The 17364-nt window shown below is 46.5% G+C and overlaps 3 protein-coding genes across 3 annotated transcripts in view; 2 read left to right on the forward strand and 1 right to left on the reverse strand.

Annotated features, from left to right (window-relative positions):
- Window positions 1-3972: 3972 nt before the first annotated feature.
- Window positions 3973-6778, reverse strand: LOC133651489 (uncharacterized protein K02A2.6-like). The gene has a single exon (XM_062049444.1). The coding sequence runs from the start codon at window positions 6648-6650 to the stop codon at window positions 4389-4391; it is 2262 nt and encodes a 753-aa protein (XP_061905428.1). The 5' UTR covers window positions 6651-6778; the 3' UTR covers window positions 3973-4388.
- Window positions 6779-13981: 7203 nt separating this feature from the next.
- LOC133652020 (small integral membrane protein 36-like) lies at window positions 13982-14521 on the forward strand. Its single transcript, XM_062050327.1, has one exon. It carries the CDS (start codon window positions 14218-14220, stop codon window positions 14518-14520), a length of 303 nt encoding a protein of 100 aa, XP_061906311.1. The 5' UTR covers window positions 13982-14217; the 3' UTR covers window position 14521.
- Window positions 14522-14597: 76 nt separating this feature from the next.
- The window catches only part of mmd (monocyte to macrophage differentiation-associated), a 35064-nt gene continuing 32297 nt past the window's right edge, over window positions 14598-17364 (forward strand). The window contains exon 1 of the mRNA XM_062050326.1: window positions 14598-14745. The gene's annotated coding sequence lies outside the window, so the exon portion shown is untranslated. The remainder of the gene's footprint in view (window positions 14746-17364) is intronic.

A 17364-nucleotide genomic window follows, 5' to 3' on the forward strand; every position in this document is an offset into this window, starting at 1 on the left:
TCATATTGCCATCATAGTACAGTCTACACCAGGGGTCACCAACCTTTTTGAAACCAAGGGCTACTTCTTGGGTACTGATTAATGCGAAGGGCTACCAGTTTGCTACACACTTAAATAAATTGCCAGAAGTAGCCAATTTGCTCAATTTACCTTTAACTCTGTTATTATTAATAATTAATGATATTTATCTTTGTGGAAACACTGATTATCTTAATGATTTCTCACAATAAATATATATAGAAACAGATAAATATCAATATGCAACACTTTATTTTTATATTTTCTCTAAGTGCACATTTTTCAAATTGAACATTTTCAAATGATCACTTCTAAGACAGTCTTGTGAAATCACAATATCCCATTTTAACTAGCTAGCCACTAACATGTTTTAACAAATCATGAATTACTTTGCACCATGTTTGTACAAATAATAACTCATGTAAAATACAAAAGTAAACTCTCAAATTTTTAAATCATGTCACACTTTGAACTGGACACCAAATCTGTTATCTGTTTCTTTGTCAGTTAGTGGGAAGCCTGGCATTGCATGCTGTTAACTAGTGTGTTGTACTCTGGTGTGTAACTTGACACTGCAACTCTGAGTGAGTCTTGCAGATGTGCATCAGTGGGGCGTGTTCTGTGTTTGTTCTTGATGAAGTTCATGTCAGAAAAGGCTGATTCACAAAGATAAGATTTTTCCTCATTGTTTGCGGAACCTTCTTAATCTTTTGGACATATTTTCACAGCAATCTGGCCTTAAGTTAATTATGATGCATGTAAAATGTTAAGGATTGGAAATCTAAAGGGAACGTCCTTTCGAATGGAATGAAAAGTGCCTGTTTTGTGGACAGATGGACCAGTTAACATACTTGGTGTTGTTGTCCCAGAAAATCTGGAAGATCTAGGCTCAGTAAAGTATGATAATCGACTAAGAAAGCTGGACAAAATTATGCAATTATGGAAAGGGAAATCCCTAACCTTGTATGGTAAAATGTCTATTGCCAACTCGTTAATTATTCCTCAATTTATTTATTTGTTTTTGTCATTACCAGCTCCATCACAAAACTTTTTTAAGATTTATGAGCGGAGGGTCTTCGATTTTGTCTGGAACGGCAAACCAGAAAAGATTAAAAGAAAGATTTTGTACAAAGAGTATGAATATGGGGGCCTGAAACTTCTCAACCTTGAAGCTATGTGTCTGTCTTTAAAAGCATCAATTGTTCCAAAGATGTATTTAAACATTGAGTGGTAAACAAATGTCCTGTTGGACAAAAAACATGTACTGTATCAAAAGAAATTGTATCCTTTTTTACAAGTGATTCCCTCCCAGAGAGTCTGCTGGGAAACATGGCGGGGTTCATAAAGGAAGCAATCCACTCATAGTGGTGTTTTCAATTGTATGTGCCAGAAAAAAGAGATGATATTTTGCAGCAGTTAATATGGATGAACTCTAATATTGTAATAGATGGAAAGCCTTTCTTTTGGAAAAATATGTTTGAAAGAGGAATCATTTTTGTCAATGATATTATCAATGAGAATGGTAAAATTATGAAGTATGATGAATTTAGAGCTATGTATGGTGATGCTTGCTCAAGCTTTTCATTTTATCAACTAACTGGAGTAATTGGGAAAAGATGGAAACAAATAATTAATTATGGAACTACTAAATTATTAGTTTGTAAACCTCTAATAAGAAATTGTAGTTGGCAAAAAGGAACTAAAATAAATAGAAAAATATATAATTTTTATTTAATAAAGAAATCTTTGAAGGCTGCCTCATACAACACAAATGGAAAATGGGAGGACTTTTTTGACTGCCCGTTGCCATGGGATGCCATATTCAAACTAATCTATAAAACCACTATCGATGTGCAAAATCGTTATTTTCAAATTAAAATTATTTATAACTTCTTACCCGCAGGGAAAATGTTAAAATTATGGAATATGACAGAGTCAGATGATTGCCGATTTTGTTGTCAGGAGCCTGAATCCACCCTGCATTTGTTTTGGTATTGTCATATTGTGTCTTTGTTTTGGGTGGAAGTTGAAAAAATGTGTTTAAGGATTGGTTCGTTTATGAAGCTTAATGTGGTTTCTGTTATTTTAGGAGAGTTCATTGACAATCATGATTTAGTCAATTTAATTATAGTACTCGGTAAAATGTTTATTTTTAAGGCCAAAAACAGATATTCACTTAGTATTACTTTCTTTAAAACATTTATTCAGTATTTTCTAACTTTAGAAAGTTACATGGTTGAAAACGATAATGATGCCAAAAAACATTTAAAAAAAAGATGAGAAGTCCTCAAAGGCTTATTTTGAAAGTATTATTATGTTTATAGATTATATGATATCTGTTGTTGTGTTCCCTAATTTGAGTGACCTGGACATAATCTGGACTGTACATAAATGCTTATTTTGAAAATGTAATTTTGTTTATAAATTATATGCAATCTGTTGTGTTCCCTAATTTTTTTCTGTGTACATGAATGAAGGTGTGTGTTGCTGAGTCCGACTTGGACATTATCTGGACTGGGCCTGGTTTAAAAAACCCTTTAAACAAATCTAATTTCATTGACAACATGGTCTGTTGAAGATAAGGCCCTTTTTTTAAAAAAAAATAAAAATAAGATAAATAAATAAAAAACATTTTCTTGGATAAAAAAGAAAGTAAAACAATATAAAAATAATTACATAAAAAATAGTAATTAATGAAAATGTTAGTGAACCAGCAGCCTATACAATCATGTGTGCTTCAGTGACTGTGTCCCTTGCAGATGTGTTGTCTATGTTGTGGGAACCAGAATATTGGTAGCAGAAAGAAGTAACCCCTTTTGTGTGAGTGGGTGTGGATGAGTGTGCATGGGGGAGGTTGTTTGGGTTGATGCACTGATTGAAAGTGTATCTTGTGTTTCTTCTATGTAGATTTAATTTTAAAAAAACCAAAAAAAAAACATTTTTTTTTTTTTTTTAGGACAGGCCCGCGGGCGACTCATCCGGTCCTTACGGGCGACCTACTGCCCGCGGGCACCGCGTTGGTGACCCCTGGTCTACACGTATCTCTTATGTTTGACTGCCATCTACTGGTCACACTTATCATTACACCATGTACCAAATAAAATTGCTTCGAGGTCGGTAAGCAAAACCAGAATTATTCCGTACATTAGGCGCACCACGTTATAAGGCGCACTGTCAAGTTTTGAGGAAAAAAAAAAAAAAAAGGGGTTTAAAGTGCGCCTTATAGTCCGGAAAATATAAAAAAAAGACAAAATAATCAAATACATAGACAACTATACAAAATTTTTATACATACACATTTATATTCATACTGTATATTATTCACTGTTAAAATCGGCCCTCTGAGGGCAACCATAACTGCGATGTGGCTCTCAATGAAAACGAGTTTGACACGCCTGTACTAGTGGTATGCGGGCTCCATCTAGTGGTACACCAAACAATCACTTAATGAAATATACAAACAGTGTTACTGTTCAAACTGTATGTAATGTTTGGCTAAAAATATCCAAATATATATAGGTTAAATAATACCTCTGCCTTGTTTTTAATTAATATTCAGGCCTACTACGCTACTGTAGTGTAATGTTGGTCATTAAGGTGGTACTGAAAACAACTGGCCTACTATCTTTACCTTTTGTACATGACTTGATAAAAATAGGAGAGACCTACTTTGTTATGGGGGTTAATTTGTGTCTTAATTACAAAAGCTTTTGTTGGACATTGAAACTATGCAAATCATTTTTTGCGTTCGAAGTTAGAGAACTGATTTATTTTTACATCAAACCTTGTGGTTAGAGTGTCCGCCCTGAGATCGGTAGGTCATGAGTTCTGTTGTATACTGACTGTTAGTATGTAACACTAACAGTCATACTCATATTTCACCTTATCTATGTAATCACGAGAGCCGAGTCGGGAGCTGAGGTAGACGTTAGACAGCTTTATTGCCACACACCGAACGGAAGTTCAACCCAACATATATGAACCCACCTGGCACTCCCCCTGGTGGTCACTGGGTGTAACCATGCAGACAAAACATACAGCTCAATACACAACATCCCTCCCCACTTATTCAGATTCGCACCCACCTAAAACCACCCCTATTAACCCCAGCCTATAAAAACAGACTAGGCCATAAGCACTTAGAACGTGTGTTATGTGCAAAATGATGCTTTGTGCGAATCGGCGGTGTAACCATAAAATACATTGAAATACCCACTTAGGGGGCTATTGTAAATAGGGAACTCAAACTTAAACACATACATGCTTACTGAGGCCGGGGGGTAGACTACCCCCGAACCTCGGAGTCAGTCAACGGGGATTATTCTGCCCCAAAACGTGACATGACTCTCTAACAACCCACGCCCCCCAGTTCAGAGATTAAGGCGGTCTGGAGCTCTGGTAACCCGGAGTGGATACCTCCGGCCTGGCGCGCCAACATCCGCTGTCCGTCTGGGTGACCCTCCTGGCTCGGGGGCGACTGTCCCGGTTCCCAGAGCATCCCCTCTTGCCGGAGAAGGGGGGGGAGCAACCGGCTGGGCCCCAATTGTCAGTTCACTCAGCACAGCTGGTTGCTCTGGACCAGTGGGAACCAAAAGCGCACGGTCACCGGCTCTCATCTGCTCTGTGTGACGTCTCCAGAGTGCGCCTGCCCCCACATCCACGGAGTAGGATACCGGTCCCTCTTGTGATGCCACCAGTCCAGGCATCCACTTCTCCTCCCCCCGTCGATAATCACGCACCAGCACGGCCTCCCCCACTGCAAACCGTCTGTCCTTAGCCACCATATCTCTGCGTTCTCGTTGGCCCTCCTGCGCCAGCTCCACCGTAGCCGACACGTTCGGCTTCACAAGGTCCAAGCGAGAGCGGAGCCGACGGCGCAGGAAGAGCATAGCCGGAGACTCACTCATCGTCATGCGAGGCGCATTCCTGTAGCTGAGTAAAAATGCCTCCACTCGATGTTGCAGCGTAAATGTTCCCCTAGACGCTTTCAATGAACGCTTCAGCGTCTGCACAAAACGCTCTGCTTGACCGTTCGTGGCGGGGTGAAACGGCGCTGACCTTTTGTGCTTCACTCCGTTTGCCCGGAGAAATGCCCCGAACTCTGCCGCTGTGAATTGTGGCCCATTGTCACTAACCAGTGTCTCTGGTACTCCGTTGCGGGCAAACATACTCCTCAGGGCCTGTACAGTCTTCTCCGTCGTCGTCGTTTTCATCACCTGTACTTCCGGCCACTTAGAGTACGCATCTACCACCACCAAGAACATGTGTCCTTCGAACGGCCCCGCAAAGTCCACATGGATCCGTTGCCATGGAGATCCCGGCCACGGCCAGGTGTGCAGTGGGGAGAGCGCCGGGTTCTTTTGGTTCCGTTGACACGTAGAGCATGTCCTGGCCTGCTGTTCAATCTGGGCGTCTAACCCCGGCCACCAGACATGGCTCCGTGCAATGGCCTTCATCTTGACCATGCCTGGGTGCCCGGCATGTAGTTCCTTCAGAAGCTGCGGTCTCAACGCTGGAGGCACCACCACTCTACTGCCCCATAGCAAACACCCCTGGATCACCGTCAGTTCGTCTCGTCGCATGTAGAAGGGTGCCAACGCGTCATTCTGCCCAACTGTTCCAACAAACTGGCCTGACACTACCATATCTACTACCCTAGAGAGCACTGGGTCATATTTAGTTCCCTTCCTAATATCTTCACTGTCCACTGGGAGTGTCTCAAGGTGATGTACTGTCACCCTATCTACTGCGTCTGGCTTTTCCCCATGCGCTACCTGCAGTGGCAACCGTGAGAGACCATCTGCATTCCCATGATCTGCTGCTTTCCTGTATTGGATTGTGTAGTTGTGTGCCGCTAACACTAACGCCCACCGCTGCAGTCGTGCGGCCGCCATAGGTGGCGTCGCCTTACTGGGACTCAATATACTTGTCAGCGGTCTGTGATCTGTGAGTAGTGTAAAATGGCACCCGTACAAATAGGTGTGGAATTTACGTACCCCAAAAATAATTCCCAGCGCCTCCCTTTCAATCTGAGCATAATTTTGCTCTGCCTTGCTCAGTGTCCTAGAGGCAAAGGCTATGGGTCTCTCCTCACCACCGGGCATCACGTGCGAAAGTACCGCGCCCACCCCATACGGCGACGCGTCACACGCTATCCGCAGGGGCAACCTGGGGTCATAATGCGTTAGCACCTGTTCTGATTGCAAATGGTCTTTTGCTGCCTTAAAGGCTTTCTCACACTCTGGTGACCACTTCCATGCCACTCCGGTGTGCAACAGCTCATGTAACGGGCTGAGCATGGTTGCCATGTTTTTAACAAAACGCCCATAATACTTTATCAGGCCCAAAAAAGAACGGAGCTGACTCACATTAATGGGGGCTGGGGCCTCCGCTATGGCCTTAAGCTTCTCTGGGGACTTATGTAGCCCTTTTTTATCAATGACATGCCCCAAATATTCTAATGAACTCTTGAAGAATTCACATTTCTCCTTCTGTACTCGCAAACCGAATTTTCCCAATCGGCCCAACACTGCATCTAAGTTTTTTAGGTGATCTGCATCGTTCTCCTCAGTCACCAAAATGTCGTCCAGGAAACAATGGACGTTGGGGAGGCCCTGCAACACTTGGTCCATGACTCGCTGAAAGATTTGACGGCGCAGAGGTGATCCCGAAGGGAAGACGGTTATAGCAAAACATTCCCTTCTGCGTGGTAATGGTCAGATATTTACGGGAGCTTTCTTGAACCGGCACCTGTAAATATGCGTTCGCCAGATCTAATTTGCTGAAACGCTGCCCCCCTGCTAGCGATGCGAAAAGATCTTCTATCCTCGGAATGGGGTAGTGTTCAGCACAAAGCGCGGGATTCAAGGTCACTTTAAAATCTCCGCATATACGTACTTTCCCTTTTTTTTTTACAATGGGTACAATTGGAGTAGCCCATTCACTAAACTGTACTGGAGACAGTACGCCCCCTGTTCCAAACGCTCTAATTCCTCCTCCACCTTCGGCCGAAGTGCATACGGCACCGCCCGTGCTTGGAAGAACTTCGGTTGATGCACCGGCTTGAGGGTTAACGCCACCTCAAAGCCTTTTAGTGTACCTAGACCTTCTTGGAACACCCTGGCATGGCTGTCTAGTACTGTCGCCATTGTGCGGTCTTCCTGTATGGAATGTGTAGCTCGAATAGTTTTAATCATTGTCCAATCTAACTTTACTTTTCGCAACCATTCTCGTCCAAAAAGAGAGAGAGCGTCACCCTTAACCACATACAGGGGGAGACGTGCCCGTTGTTTGTTGAGATGCACGTCTACTTTTATTACCCCCAAGGGTGTCATAACCTGCCCTGTATACGATCTCAACAGTAGGTTGGTGGTACGGAGGCGTAACTGGCTAAATTTAGCATTGTATAGTTTTTCTGAAATGATCGACACTGCCGCACCTGTGTCTAACTCCATTTCTATAGTTTGTCCCTCCACTTTGGGTCTAACCCAGATAATCACCGACGCAGCGCTATCATGTTTAACGCTTTTTTCTACCTCCACTACATGTAAGCCTCCCACCCCATCTGAATCTGTTGTCTCTGGGTCGCTGGGCTTAGTCTCCGCCTCTACCTGATCGGCCCTCTTTTTTAATTTTCCTTTCGTTTTCTGTCCCTTTTTAACCACAAAAAAATGTGTTGTCTTCGGTCCCCCTTTATCCTCCCTGCACATACGAGCTATGTGCCCCCTTTTTCCACAATTGTGGCAGGACTGGTCCTTGTAAAAACATTCCTCCATTTTGTGATTTACTCTACCACAACGAGTGCATTTACGGCCCGGTGGCAAGGAGAGAGAGACAGCGTTCACCTTCTGTGAGCTACTAAGCTGTTGAGATTCACGTGCCACTGTTTCTATTGAAACTGCTAGTTCAACTGCTCTTTGGTATGTTAAATCCTTCTCTGTTAACAGCCTCTTTTTAATCGACTCACTGTTCAACCCACACACTAACCTGTCTCTTAGTGCATCCTGCAGGTAAGCTCCAAATTCACAGTGCTCTGATAATTTTTTTAGATCTGTTACATACTGTGTAATAGTTTCCCCCTCCCCCTGATCTCTCTTATGAAATCTATATCTCTCCGCTATCACTATGGGCTTTGGGGAGAAATGTGCTTGCAACAATGTCACTACCTCATCATACGTTTTCGTGCCCGGCTTCTCTGGGGCGATGAGGCTGCGCAGTAGACCGTACGTCGCCGGTCCCATCACCCTGAAAAACACCGGCAGCTTCCTCCCCTCATTCAGTCCATTTGCTGCCACGAAGTGCTCAAACCTCTCCACGTATGTCGACCACTGCTCCGTCGACTCATCAAAGGCGTCCATCTGTCCCAGGATGCCCGCCATGCTCGCAGGTCGTCCCGACGTGAGTCGTACCCCCGCTGCTATGCGGAGCTAATGCTAACAAAGCTAATGCTAACAAAGCTAAGCTAACGCTAGCCGTCGATAAACTCCGCGGATTCGCCGCCACCCGCCTCTTAATCCGTCGGCAGGTGCATCCGTGCTCGTCGCCAATTGTTGTATACTGACTGTTAGTATGTAACACTAACAGTCATACTCATATTTCACCTTATCTATGTAATCACGAGAGCCGAGTCGGGAGCTGGTGTAGACGTTAGACAGCTTTATTGCCACACACCGAACGGAAGTTCAACCCAACATATATGAACCCACCTGGCACTCCCCCTGGTGGTCACTGGGTGTAACCATGCAGACAAAACATACAGCTCAATACACAACAAGTTCAAACCCCGGCCGAGTCATACCAAAAACTATAAAAATGGGACCCATTAACTCCCTGCTTTACACTCAGCATCAAGGGTTGGAATTGGTGGTTAAATCACCAAAAATTATTACCGGGCACGGCCACCGCTGCTGCTCACTGCTCCCCTCACCTCCCAGGGGGTGATCAAGGGTGATGGGTCAAATGCAGAGAATAATTTCGCCATACCTAGTGTGTGTGTGACAATCATTGGTACTTTAAGTTTAACAAGTGTAACACACTTATGCACTTAAAGACTAAGTGTAAGTATGCAAGTGTAACACACTTATGCACTTTTTAATTATGCTGAAAATAAACTTACATTTATGAATATAAAACTCACTGGGTCTTTGTGGTTTACGACTGAACGTTACTTCCTGCTTGTCACAAGACACGCCCCCTGGGTGCGCTAGAGGCCGCGCAAAATGTCACGTGACCCAGCGTGACCCGAGCTAACGTCAGGATAAAAAAAAAAATCCCAGCCAAATGTTGCCACATTAGCGTGTTGAAGGCAGATTCTAATCCAAAAATTTTAATCTGAGAGCGTTCCAAAAAAAACAAAAAACCTTTTGTCTCCTCTTTGAGCTGCCACCTTATCGTGGTAGAGGAGTTTGCATGTCCCAATGATCTATGAGCTATGTTGTCCGGGGGCTTCCATGCCCCCTGGTAGGGTCTCCCAAGACAAACAGGTCCTAGGTGAGGGATCAGACAAAGAGCAGCTCGAAGACTTCTATGGGAATGCAAGAACAAAGACTCCGATTTCCCTCGCCCCGACGCGGGTCACCGGGGCCTCCCTCTGGAGACAGGCCCGGAGTTGGGGCACGATAGCGAGCGCCTGGTGGCCGGGCCTGTCCCCATGGGGCCCGGCCGGGCACAGCCCGAAGAGGCAACGTGGGTCCCCCCTCCAATGGGCTCACCACTCATGGGAGGGGCCATAGAGGTTGGGTGCGTTGTGAGCTGGGCGGGAGCCGAAGGCAGGGCACTTGGCAATCCGATCTTCGGCTGGATATAGACGGACTCATTTTGATGCACAGCAAGGGCTCTGGAACCAGTTCTCTCGAGAGGGGCACGACTCTCTTCCACACTGGCGTTGCACGCAGTGAGAGGCGACGGGCTGGGGTAGCAATTGTTGTTACCCCCCGGCTCAAAGCCTGCACGTTGGAGTTCAACCCAGTGGACAAGAGGGTAGCTTCCCTCCGCCTTTGGGTGGGGGGACGGATCCTGACTGTTGTTTGTGCTTACGCACCAAGCAGCAGTTCAGAGTACCCACCCTTTTTGGATACACTCGAGGGAGTACTGGAAAGTGTTCCCGCGGGTGATTCCCTTGTCCTACTGGGGGCATTTAACGCTCATGTTGGCAACAACAGTGAAACCTGGAGAGGCGTGATTGGGAAGAATATCCGCCCGGATCTGAACCCGAGTGGTTGTTTTGTTATTGGACTTTTGTGCTCGTCACAGATTGTCCATAACAAACACCATGTTCAAACATAAAGATGTCCATATGTGCACTTGGCACCAGGACATCCTAGGCCGCAGTTTCATGATCGACTTTGTAGTTGTGTCATCGGATTTGCGGCCTCATGTTTTGGACACACGGGTGAAGAGAGGGGCAGAGCTTTCTAACCAATCACCACCTGGTGGTGAGTTGGCTGCAATGGTGGGGGAGGATGCCGGACAGACCTGGCAGGCCCAAACGCATTGTGAGGGTCTGCTGGGAACGTCTAGCAGAGTCTCCTGTCAGAGAGAGTTTCAATTCCCACCTCCGGCAGAACTTTGAACATGTCACGAGGGAGGTGCTGGACATTGAGTTCGAGTGGACCATGTTCCGCACCTCTATTGTCGAGGCGGCTGATTGGAGCTGTGGCCACAATGTAGTTGGTGCCTGTCGTGGTTGTAATCCTCGAACCCGTTGGTGGACACCGGCGGTGAGGGATGCCGTCAAGCTGAAGAAAGAGTCCTATCGGGTTCTTTTGGCTCATAGGACTCCGGAGGCAGCGGACAGGTACCGACAGGCCAATTGGTGTGCGGCTTCAGCGGTCGCGGAGGCAAAAACTCGGACATGGGAGGAGTTCGGGGAAGCCATGGAAAACGACTTTCGGGCGGCTTCGAAGCGATTCTGGACCACCATCCGCCGCCTCAGGAAGGGGAAGCAGTGCACTGTCAACACCGTGTATGGTGAGGATGGTGTTCTTCTGACCTCGACTACGGATGTTGTGGATCGGTGGAGGGAATACTTCGAAGACCTCCTCAATCCCACCAACACGTCTTCCTATGAGGTAGCAGTGCCTGGGGAATCTGTGGTGGGCTTTCCTATTTCTGGGGCTGATGTTGCTGAGGTAGTTAAAAAGCTCCTCAGTGGCAAGGCCCCGGGGGTGGATGAGACCCGCCCGGAGTTCCTTAGGGCTCTGGATGCTGTGGGCTGTCTTGGTTGACAAGACTCTGCAGCATCGCTTAGACATCGGGGGCGGTACCTCTTGGTTCCTCTCTTTAAAAAGGGGAACCGGAGGAGGTGTTCTAACTATCGTGGGATCACACTCCTCAGCCTTCCCGGTAAGGTCTATTCAGGTGTACTGGAGAGGAGGCTACGCCGGATAGTTGAACCTCGGATTCAGGAGGAACAGTGTGGTTTTCATCCTGGTCGTGGAACTGTGGACCAGCTCTATACTCTCGGCAGGGTCCTTGAGGGTGCATGGGAGTTTGCCCAACCAGTCTACATGTGCTTTGTGGACTTGGAGAAGGCATTCGACCGTGTGCCTCGAGAAGTACTGTGGGGAGTGCTCAGAGAGTATGGGGTATCGGACTGATTGTGGCGATCCGCTCCCTGTACGATCAGTGTCAGAGCTTGGTCCGCATTGCCGGCAGTAAGTCGGACACGTTTCCAGGGAGGGTTGGACTCCGCCAAGGCTGCCCTTTGTCACCGATCCGGTTCATAACTTTTATGGACAGAATTTCTAGGCGCAGTCAAGGCGTTGAGGGGATCCGGTTTGGTGGCTGCAGGATTAGGTCTCTGCTTTTTGCAGATGATGTGGTCCTGATGGCTTCATCTGGCCAGGATCTTCAGCTCTCAGTGGATCGGTTCGCAGCCGAGTGTGAAGCGACTGGGATGAGAATCAGCACCTCCAAGTCCGAGTCCATGGTTCTCGCCCGGAAAAGGGTGGAGTGCCATCTCTGGGTTGGGGAGGAGACCCTGCCCCAAGTGGAGGAGTTCAAGTACCTCGGAGTCTTGTTCACGAGTGAGGGAAGAGTGGATTGTGAGATCGACAGGCGGATCGGTGCGGCGTCTTCAGTAATGCGGACGCTGTATCGATCCGTTGTGGTGAAGAAGGAGCTGAGCCGGAAGGCAAAGCTCTCAATTTACCGGTCGATCTACGTTCCCATCCTCACCTATGGTCATGAGCTTTGGGTTATCAATCAATCAATCAATCAATGTTTATTTATATAGCCCTAAATCACAAGTGTCTCAAAGGGCTGTACAAGCCACAATGACATCCTCGGTACAGAGCCCACATATTATTATTATGACCGAAAGGACAAGATCACGGGTACAAGCGGCCGAAATGAGCTTCCTCCGCCGGGTGGCGGGGCTCTCCCTTAGAGATAGAGTGAGAAGCTCTGCCGTCCTTCAAAGTCCAGGACAACCACACGGCCCTGAGGTGGGTCAACGCCATGGAGGAAGCCACCGTTTTATAGGACGACTCAAAAAAGGACAACAGGGGCAAAAAAAAAAAAAAGCTCTTATGTCCGACAAGGTCTTTGTTCTTGAGGAGCTCAAAGTAAAGCCGCTGCTCCTCCACATCAAGAGGAGCCAGATGAGGTGGTTCGGGCATCTGGTCAGGATGCCACCCGAACGCCTCCCTAGGGAGGTGTTTAGGGCACGTCCGACCGGTAGGAGGCCACGGGGAAGACCCAAGACACGTTGGGAAGACTATGTCTCCCGGCTGGCCTGGGAATGCCTCGGGATCCCCCGGGAAGAGCTGGACGAAGTGGCTGGGGAGAGGAAAGTCTGGGCTTCCCTGCTTAGGCTGCTGCCCCCGCGACCCGACCTCGGATAAGCGGAGGAAGGTGGATGGATGGATGGAAATACATTTGCGTGAAGACGTCATCCGGGTTTGATTAAAGCGTGCTAGCATGCTAACGCTCCTCAAACACACCCCTCCCCGGGTGGGGGTTAATTTGTGTGTTTATTACAAAAGCTTTTGTTAGACATTGAAATTATGTAACTACATTTTTTTGCGTTCGAATTTTGTGAACTGATTTATTTTTACATCAAATTATGCTGACAATAAATGTACATTTATGAATATAAATCTCACTGGATTTTATGGTTTACGCATGGATGTTACTTCCTGCTTGTCACAAGACACGCCCCCTGTGGTGCGCGAGAGGCCGTGCAAAACGTCACGTGACCCGAGCTAACGAGAGGAATTTTTTTCCAGCCAAATGTTGCCACATTAGCGTGTTGAAGGCAGATTCTAATCCAGAAACTTTAATCTGAGAGCGTTCTAAAAAAATAAATAAATAAATAAAACGACTGGACAATACTTCCTGCTTGTCACAAGACACGCCCCCAGGGTGCGCGAGAGGCCGCGCAAAACATGACATGACCCGAGCTAACGTCAAGATTTTTTTTTTCCAGCCAAATGTTGCCACTTTAGCGTGTTGAAGGCAGATTCTAATCCAGAAACTTTAATCTGAGAGCGTTCTAAAAAAAAATAAAAAAAATAAAAAAAAACGACTGGACAATACTTCCTGCTTGTCACAAGACACGCCCCCCGGGTGCGCGAGAGGCCGCGCAAAACATGACGTGACCCGGCGTGACCAGAGCTAACGTCAGGATTTTTTTTTTCCAGCCACATGTTGCCACTTTAGCGTGTTGAAGGCAGATTCTAATTCAGAAACTTTAATCTGAGAGCGTTCCAAATAAAAATAAAAAAAACATTTTGCGTGAAGATGTCATCCGGGTTTAATTAAAGCGTGCTAGCATGCTAACGCTCCTCAAACCCACCCCGCCCCGGAATTGAGCCAGATGGCCGCTGTTGCCAATCCCTGCTCACAATCGAGATTAAGATTACACCACACACACACTCACACACACACACACACACACACACACACACACACACACACACACACACACACACACACACACACACACACACACACACACACACACACACACACACACACAGATAGAAAATGGAGGATGTGCGTAGAAGTGCGAGCAGATGATATAAGAGACAATCCGCCACAAAGTCCAGGATTAAGTTATCAAAGTGCGCCATTGATCGCAGAAACGGGAGGTTTGGAGGAGCGGCGGCGATTAAAGTCTTTGCAGAGCGGGACCCAGGGCATGGACGCGGGAGGACACGCCGGCACCGTGCGCCGGTAGCGCGGGCCCACAGGAGGATGGGCTTCCTGGAGAACTATCAGGAGATCGACCCGGTCACGCTCAACCTCTGCATCCTGATCGCCAGCTACGTCATCCTGCTGCTGGTCTTCCTCATCTCCTGCATCATGTACGACTGCCGCGGCAAGGACCCCACCAAGGAGTACGCCCCGGACCCCCCGCCCACCCAGTCGCCCATCCGGCTGGTGGTCATGCAGAGCTCCCCGGCCCCCGTCGGGCGCTGGGACGCGGCCGGCATGATCGCCACCTACCACGAGCCCCCGCACGCCGACTTCCGGGAGAAGAAGAGCACCATGGTCTGAGGGGGCGCGCTTCTTTTTCACGCTTTCGCACTGAAAAATCCTTTCCTTTTTTTGGGACTTCCTACATGCGCAGGGACGCTGACGCGGAGTGGCGTGCGTGTGCGTGTGTGTGTGTATGTGTGTGTGTGCGTGAAATCCTTGCTCAGGGGTCGGCCAGGATGTCAGATGTCACAAGTGATAAGGCGCCATGTTGTTTTGACGCACTTAGCCGGGATTAAAGTGAAGGTGAGCAAAACAAGCGCGCACACACACACCCTGCAGGTGGGAATAAAAGGTCTGTGCCGGTTCCTGGAAGCTTTTACCGGGAGTGACGTCACCTTCTTGGAATGAGGAAGTGCTGTTGTCGTCTACTTCCTGATTGGCTGCCATTCAAGGATTAGCCTTCCAACATTTGCTTAAGTCTGCCCGCACCTCTTATGTTTTATGTCAAGTTGGGACGTCTCCAAAGAAGAAGCTGGCAGTCTTGTCTTCTAGACCAGTGCTTCTAAAACTTTTCAACCACCTCCGAAAACGCTTATTGACTCCCCGAGTGCCACCATAACGACAGACATTAAAATACAGTAGCGTAGTATGCCTACAGTGGTGGTCAAAAGTTTACATACACTTGTAAAGAACATAATGTCATGGCTGTCTTGAGTTTCCAATAATTTCTACAACTCTTTTTTTTTTTTGTGAGAGTGATTGGAGCACATACTTCTTTGTCACAAAAAACTATTCCTGAAGTTTGGTTCTTTTATGAATTTATTATGGGTCTACTGAAAATGTGACCAAATCTGCTGGGTCAAAAGTATACATACAGCAATGTTAATGTTTGGTTACATGTCCCTTGGTAAGTTTCACTGCAATAAGGCGCTTTTGGTAGCCATCCACAAGCTTCTGGTTGAATTTTTGACCACTCCTCTTGACAAAATTGGTGCAGTTCAGCTAAATTTGTTGGGTTTTCTGACATGGACTTGTTTCTTCAGCATTGTCCACACGTTTAAGTCAGGACTTTGGGAAGGCCATTCTAAAACCTTAATTCTAGCCTGATTTAGCCATTCCTTTACCATTTTTGACGTGTATTTGGGGTCATTGTTCTGTTGGAACACCCAACTGCGCCCAAGACCCAACCTCCGAGCTGATGATTTTAGGTTGTCCTGAAGAATTTGGAGGTAATCCTCCTTTTTCATTGTCCCATTTACTCTCTGTAAAGCACCAGTTCCATTGGCGGCAAAACAGGCCCAGAGCATAATACTACCACCATGATTGACGGTATGCATGATGTTCCTGGGATTAAAGGCCTCACCTTTTCTCCGCCAAACATCCATCCCATCCATTTTCTACCGCTTATTCCCTTCAGGGTCGCGGGGGGTGCTGGAGCCTATCTCAGCTGCATTCGGGCGGTAGGCGGGGTACACCCTGGACAAGTCGTCACCTCATCACAGGGCCAACACAGATAGACAGACAACATTCACACTCACATTCACACACTAGGGCCAATTTAGTGTTGCCAATCAACTCATCCCCAGGTGCATGTCTTTGGAGGTGGGAGGAAGCCGGAGTACCCGGAGGGAACCCACGCAGTCACGGGGAGAACATGCAAACTCCACACAGAAAGATCCCGAGCCCGGGATTGAACTCGGGACTACTCAGGACCTTCGTATTGTGAGGCACATGCACTAACCCCTGTACCACCGTGCTGCCCTCCTCCAAACATATTGCTGGGTATTGTGGTCAAACAGCTTAATTTTAATTTCATCTGACCACAGAACTTTCCTCCAGAAGGTCTTATCTTTGTCCATGGGATGTCAGATGAAACAAAAATGTAAAAGCTGTTTGGCCACAATACCCAGCAACATGTTTGGAGGAGAAAATGTGAGGCCTTTAATCCCAGGAACACCATGTCTACCGTCAAGCATGGTGGTGGTAGTATTATGCTCTGGGTCTGTTTTGCTGCCAATGGAACTGGTGCTTTGTAGATAGTAAATGGGACAATGAAAAATGAGGATTACCTCCAAATTCTTCAGGACAACCTAAAATTGGTTGCGTCTTGGGTGCAGTTAGGTGTTCCAACAGGACAATGACCCCAAACACACGTCAAGAGTGGTAAAGAAATGGCTAAATCAGCGTAGAATTAAGGTTTTAGAATGGCCTTCCCAAAGTCCTGACTTATACGTGTGGACAATGCTGAAGAAACAATTTTGTCAAGAGAAGTGGTCAAAATTTCAACCTGAAGCTTGTGGATGGCTACCAAAAGCGCCTTATTGCAGTGAAACTTGCCAAGAGACATGTAACCAATTATTAACATTGCTGTATGTATACTTTTGACCCATCAGATTTGGTCACATTTTCAGTAGACCCATAATAAATTCATAAAAGAACCAAACTTCATGAATGTTTTTTGTGACCAACAAGTATGTGCTCCAATCATTTAATCACAAAAAGAATAAGAGTTGTAGAAATGATTGGAAACTCAAGACAGCCATGACATTATGTTCTTTACAAGTGTACAGGTACGTAAACTTTTGACCACGACTGTAAGTATTCATTAAAAACAAGGCAGGTGGTTTTATTTAAAGGCCTACTGAAACCCACTAATACCGACCACGCAGTCTGATAGTTTATATATCAATGATGAAATCTTAACATTGCAACACATGCCAATACGGCCGGGTTAACTTATAAAGTGCAATTTTAAATTTCCCACGAAACTTCCAGTTGGAAACGTCTATGTATGATGACGTATGTGCGTGACGTCACGGAGTGAACGGAAGTATTGGCACACCATTGTGTCCCAATACAAACAGCTCTGTTCTCATCGAAAAATTCCACAGTATTCTGGACATCTGTGTTGGTGAATCTTTT

This window comes from Entelurus aequoreus, linkage group LG06 (genome assembly GCF_033978785.1).
Source record: "Entelurus aequoreus isolate RoL-2023_Sb linkage group LG06, RoL_Eaeq_v1.1, whole genome shotgun sequence".
Taxonomy (NCBI): domain Eukaryota; kingdom Metazoa; phylum Chordata; class Actinopteri; order Syngnathiformes; family Syngnathidae; genus Entelurus; species Entelurus aequoreus.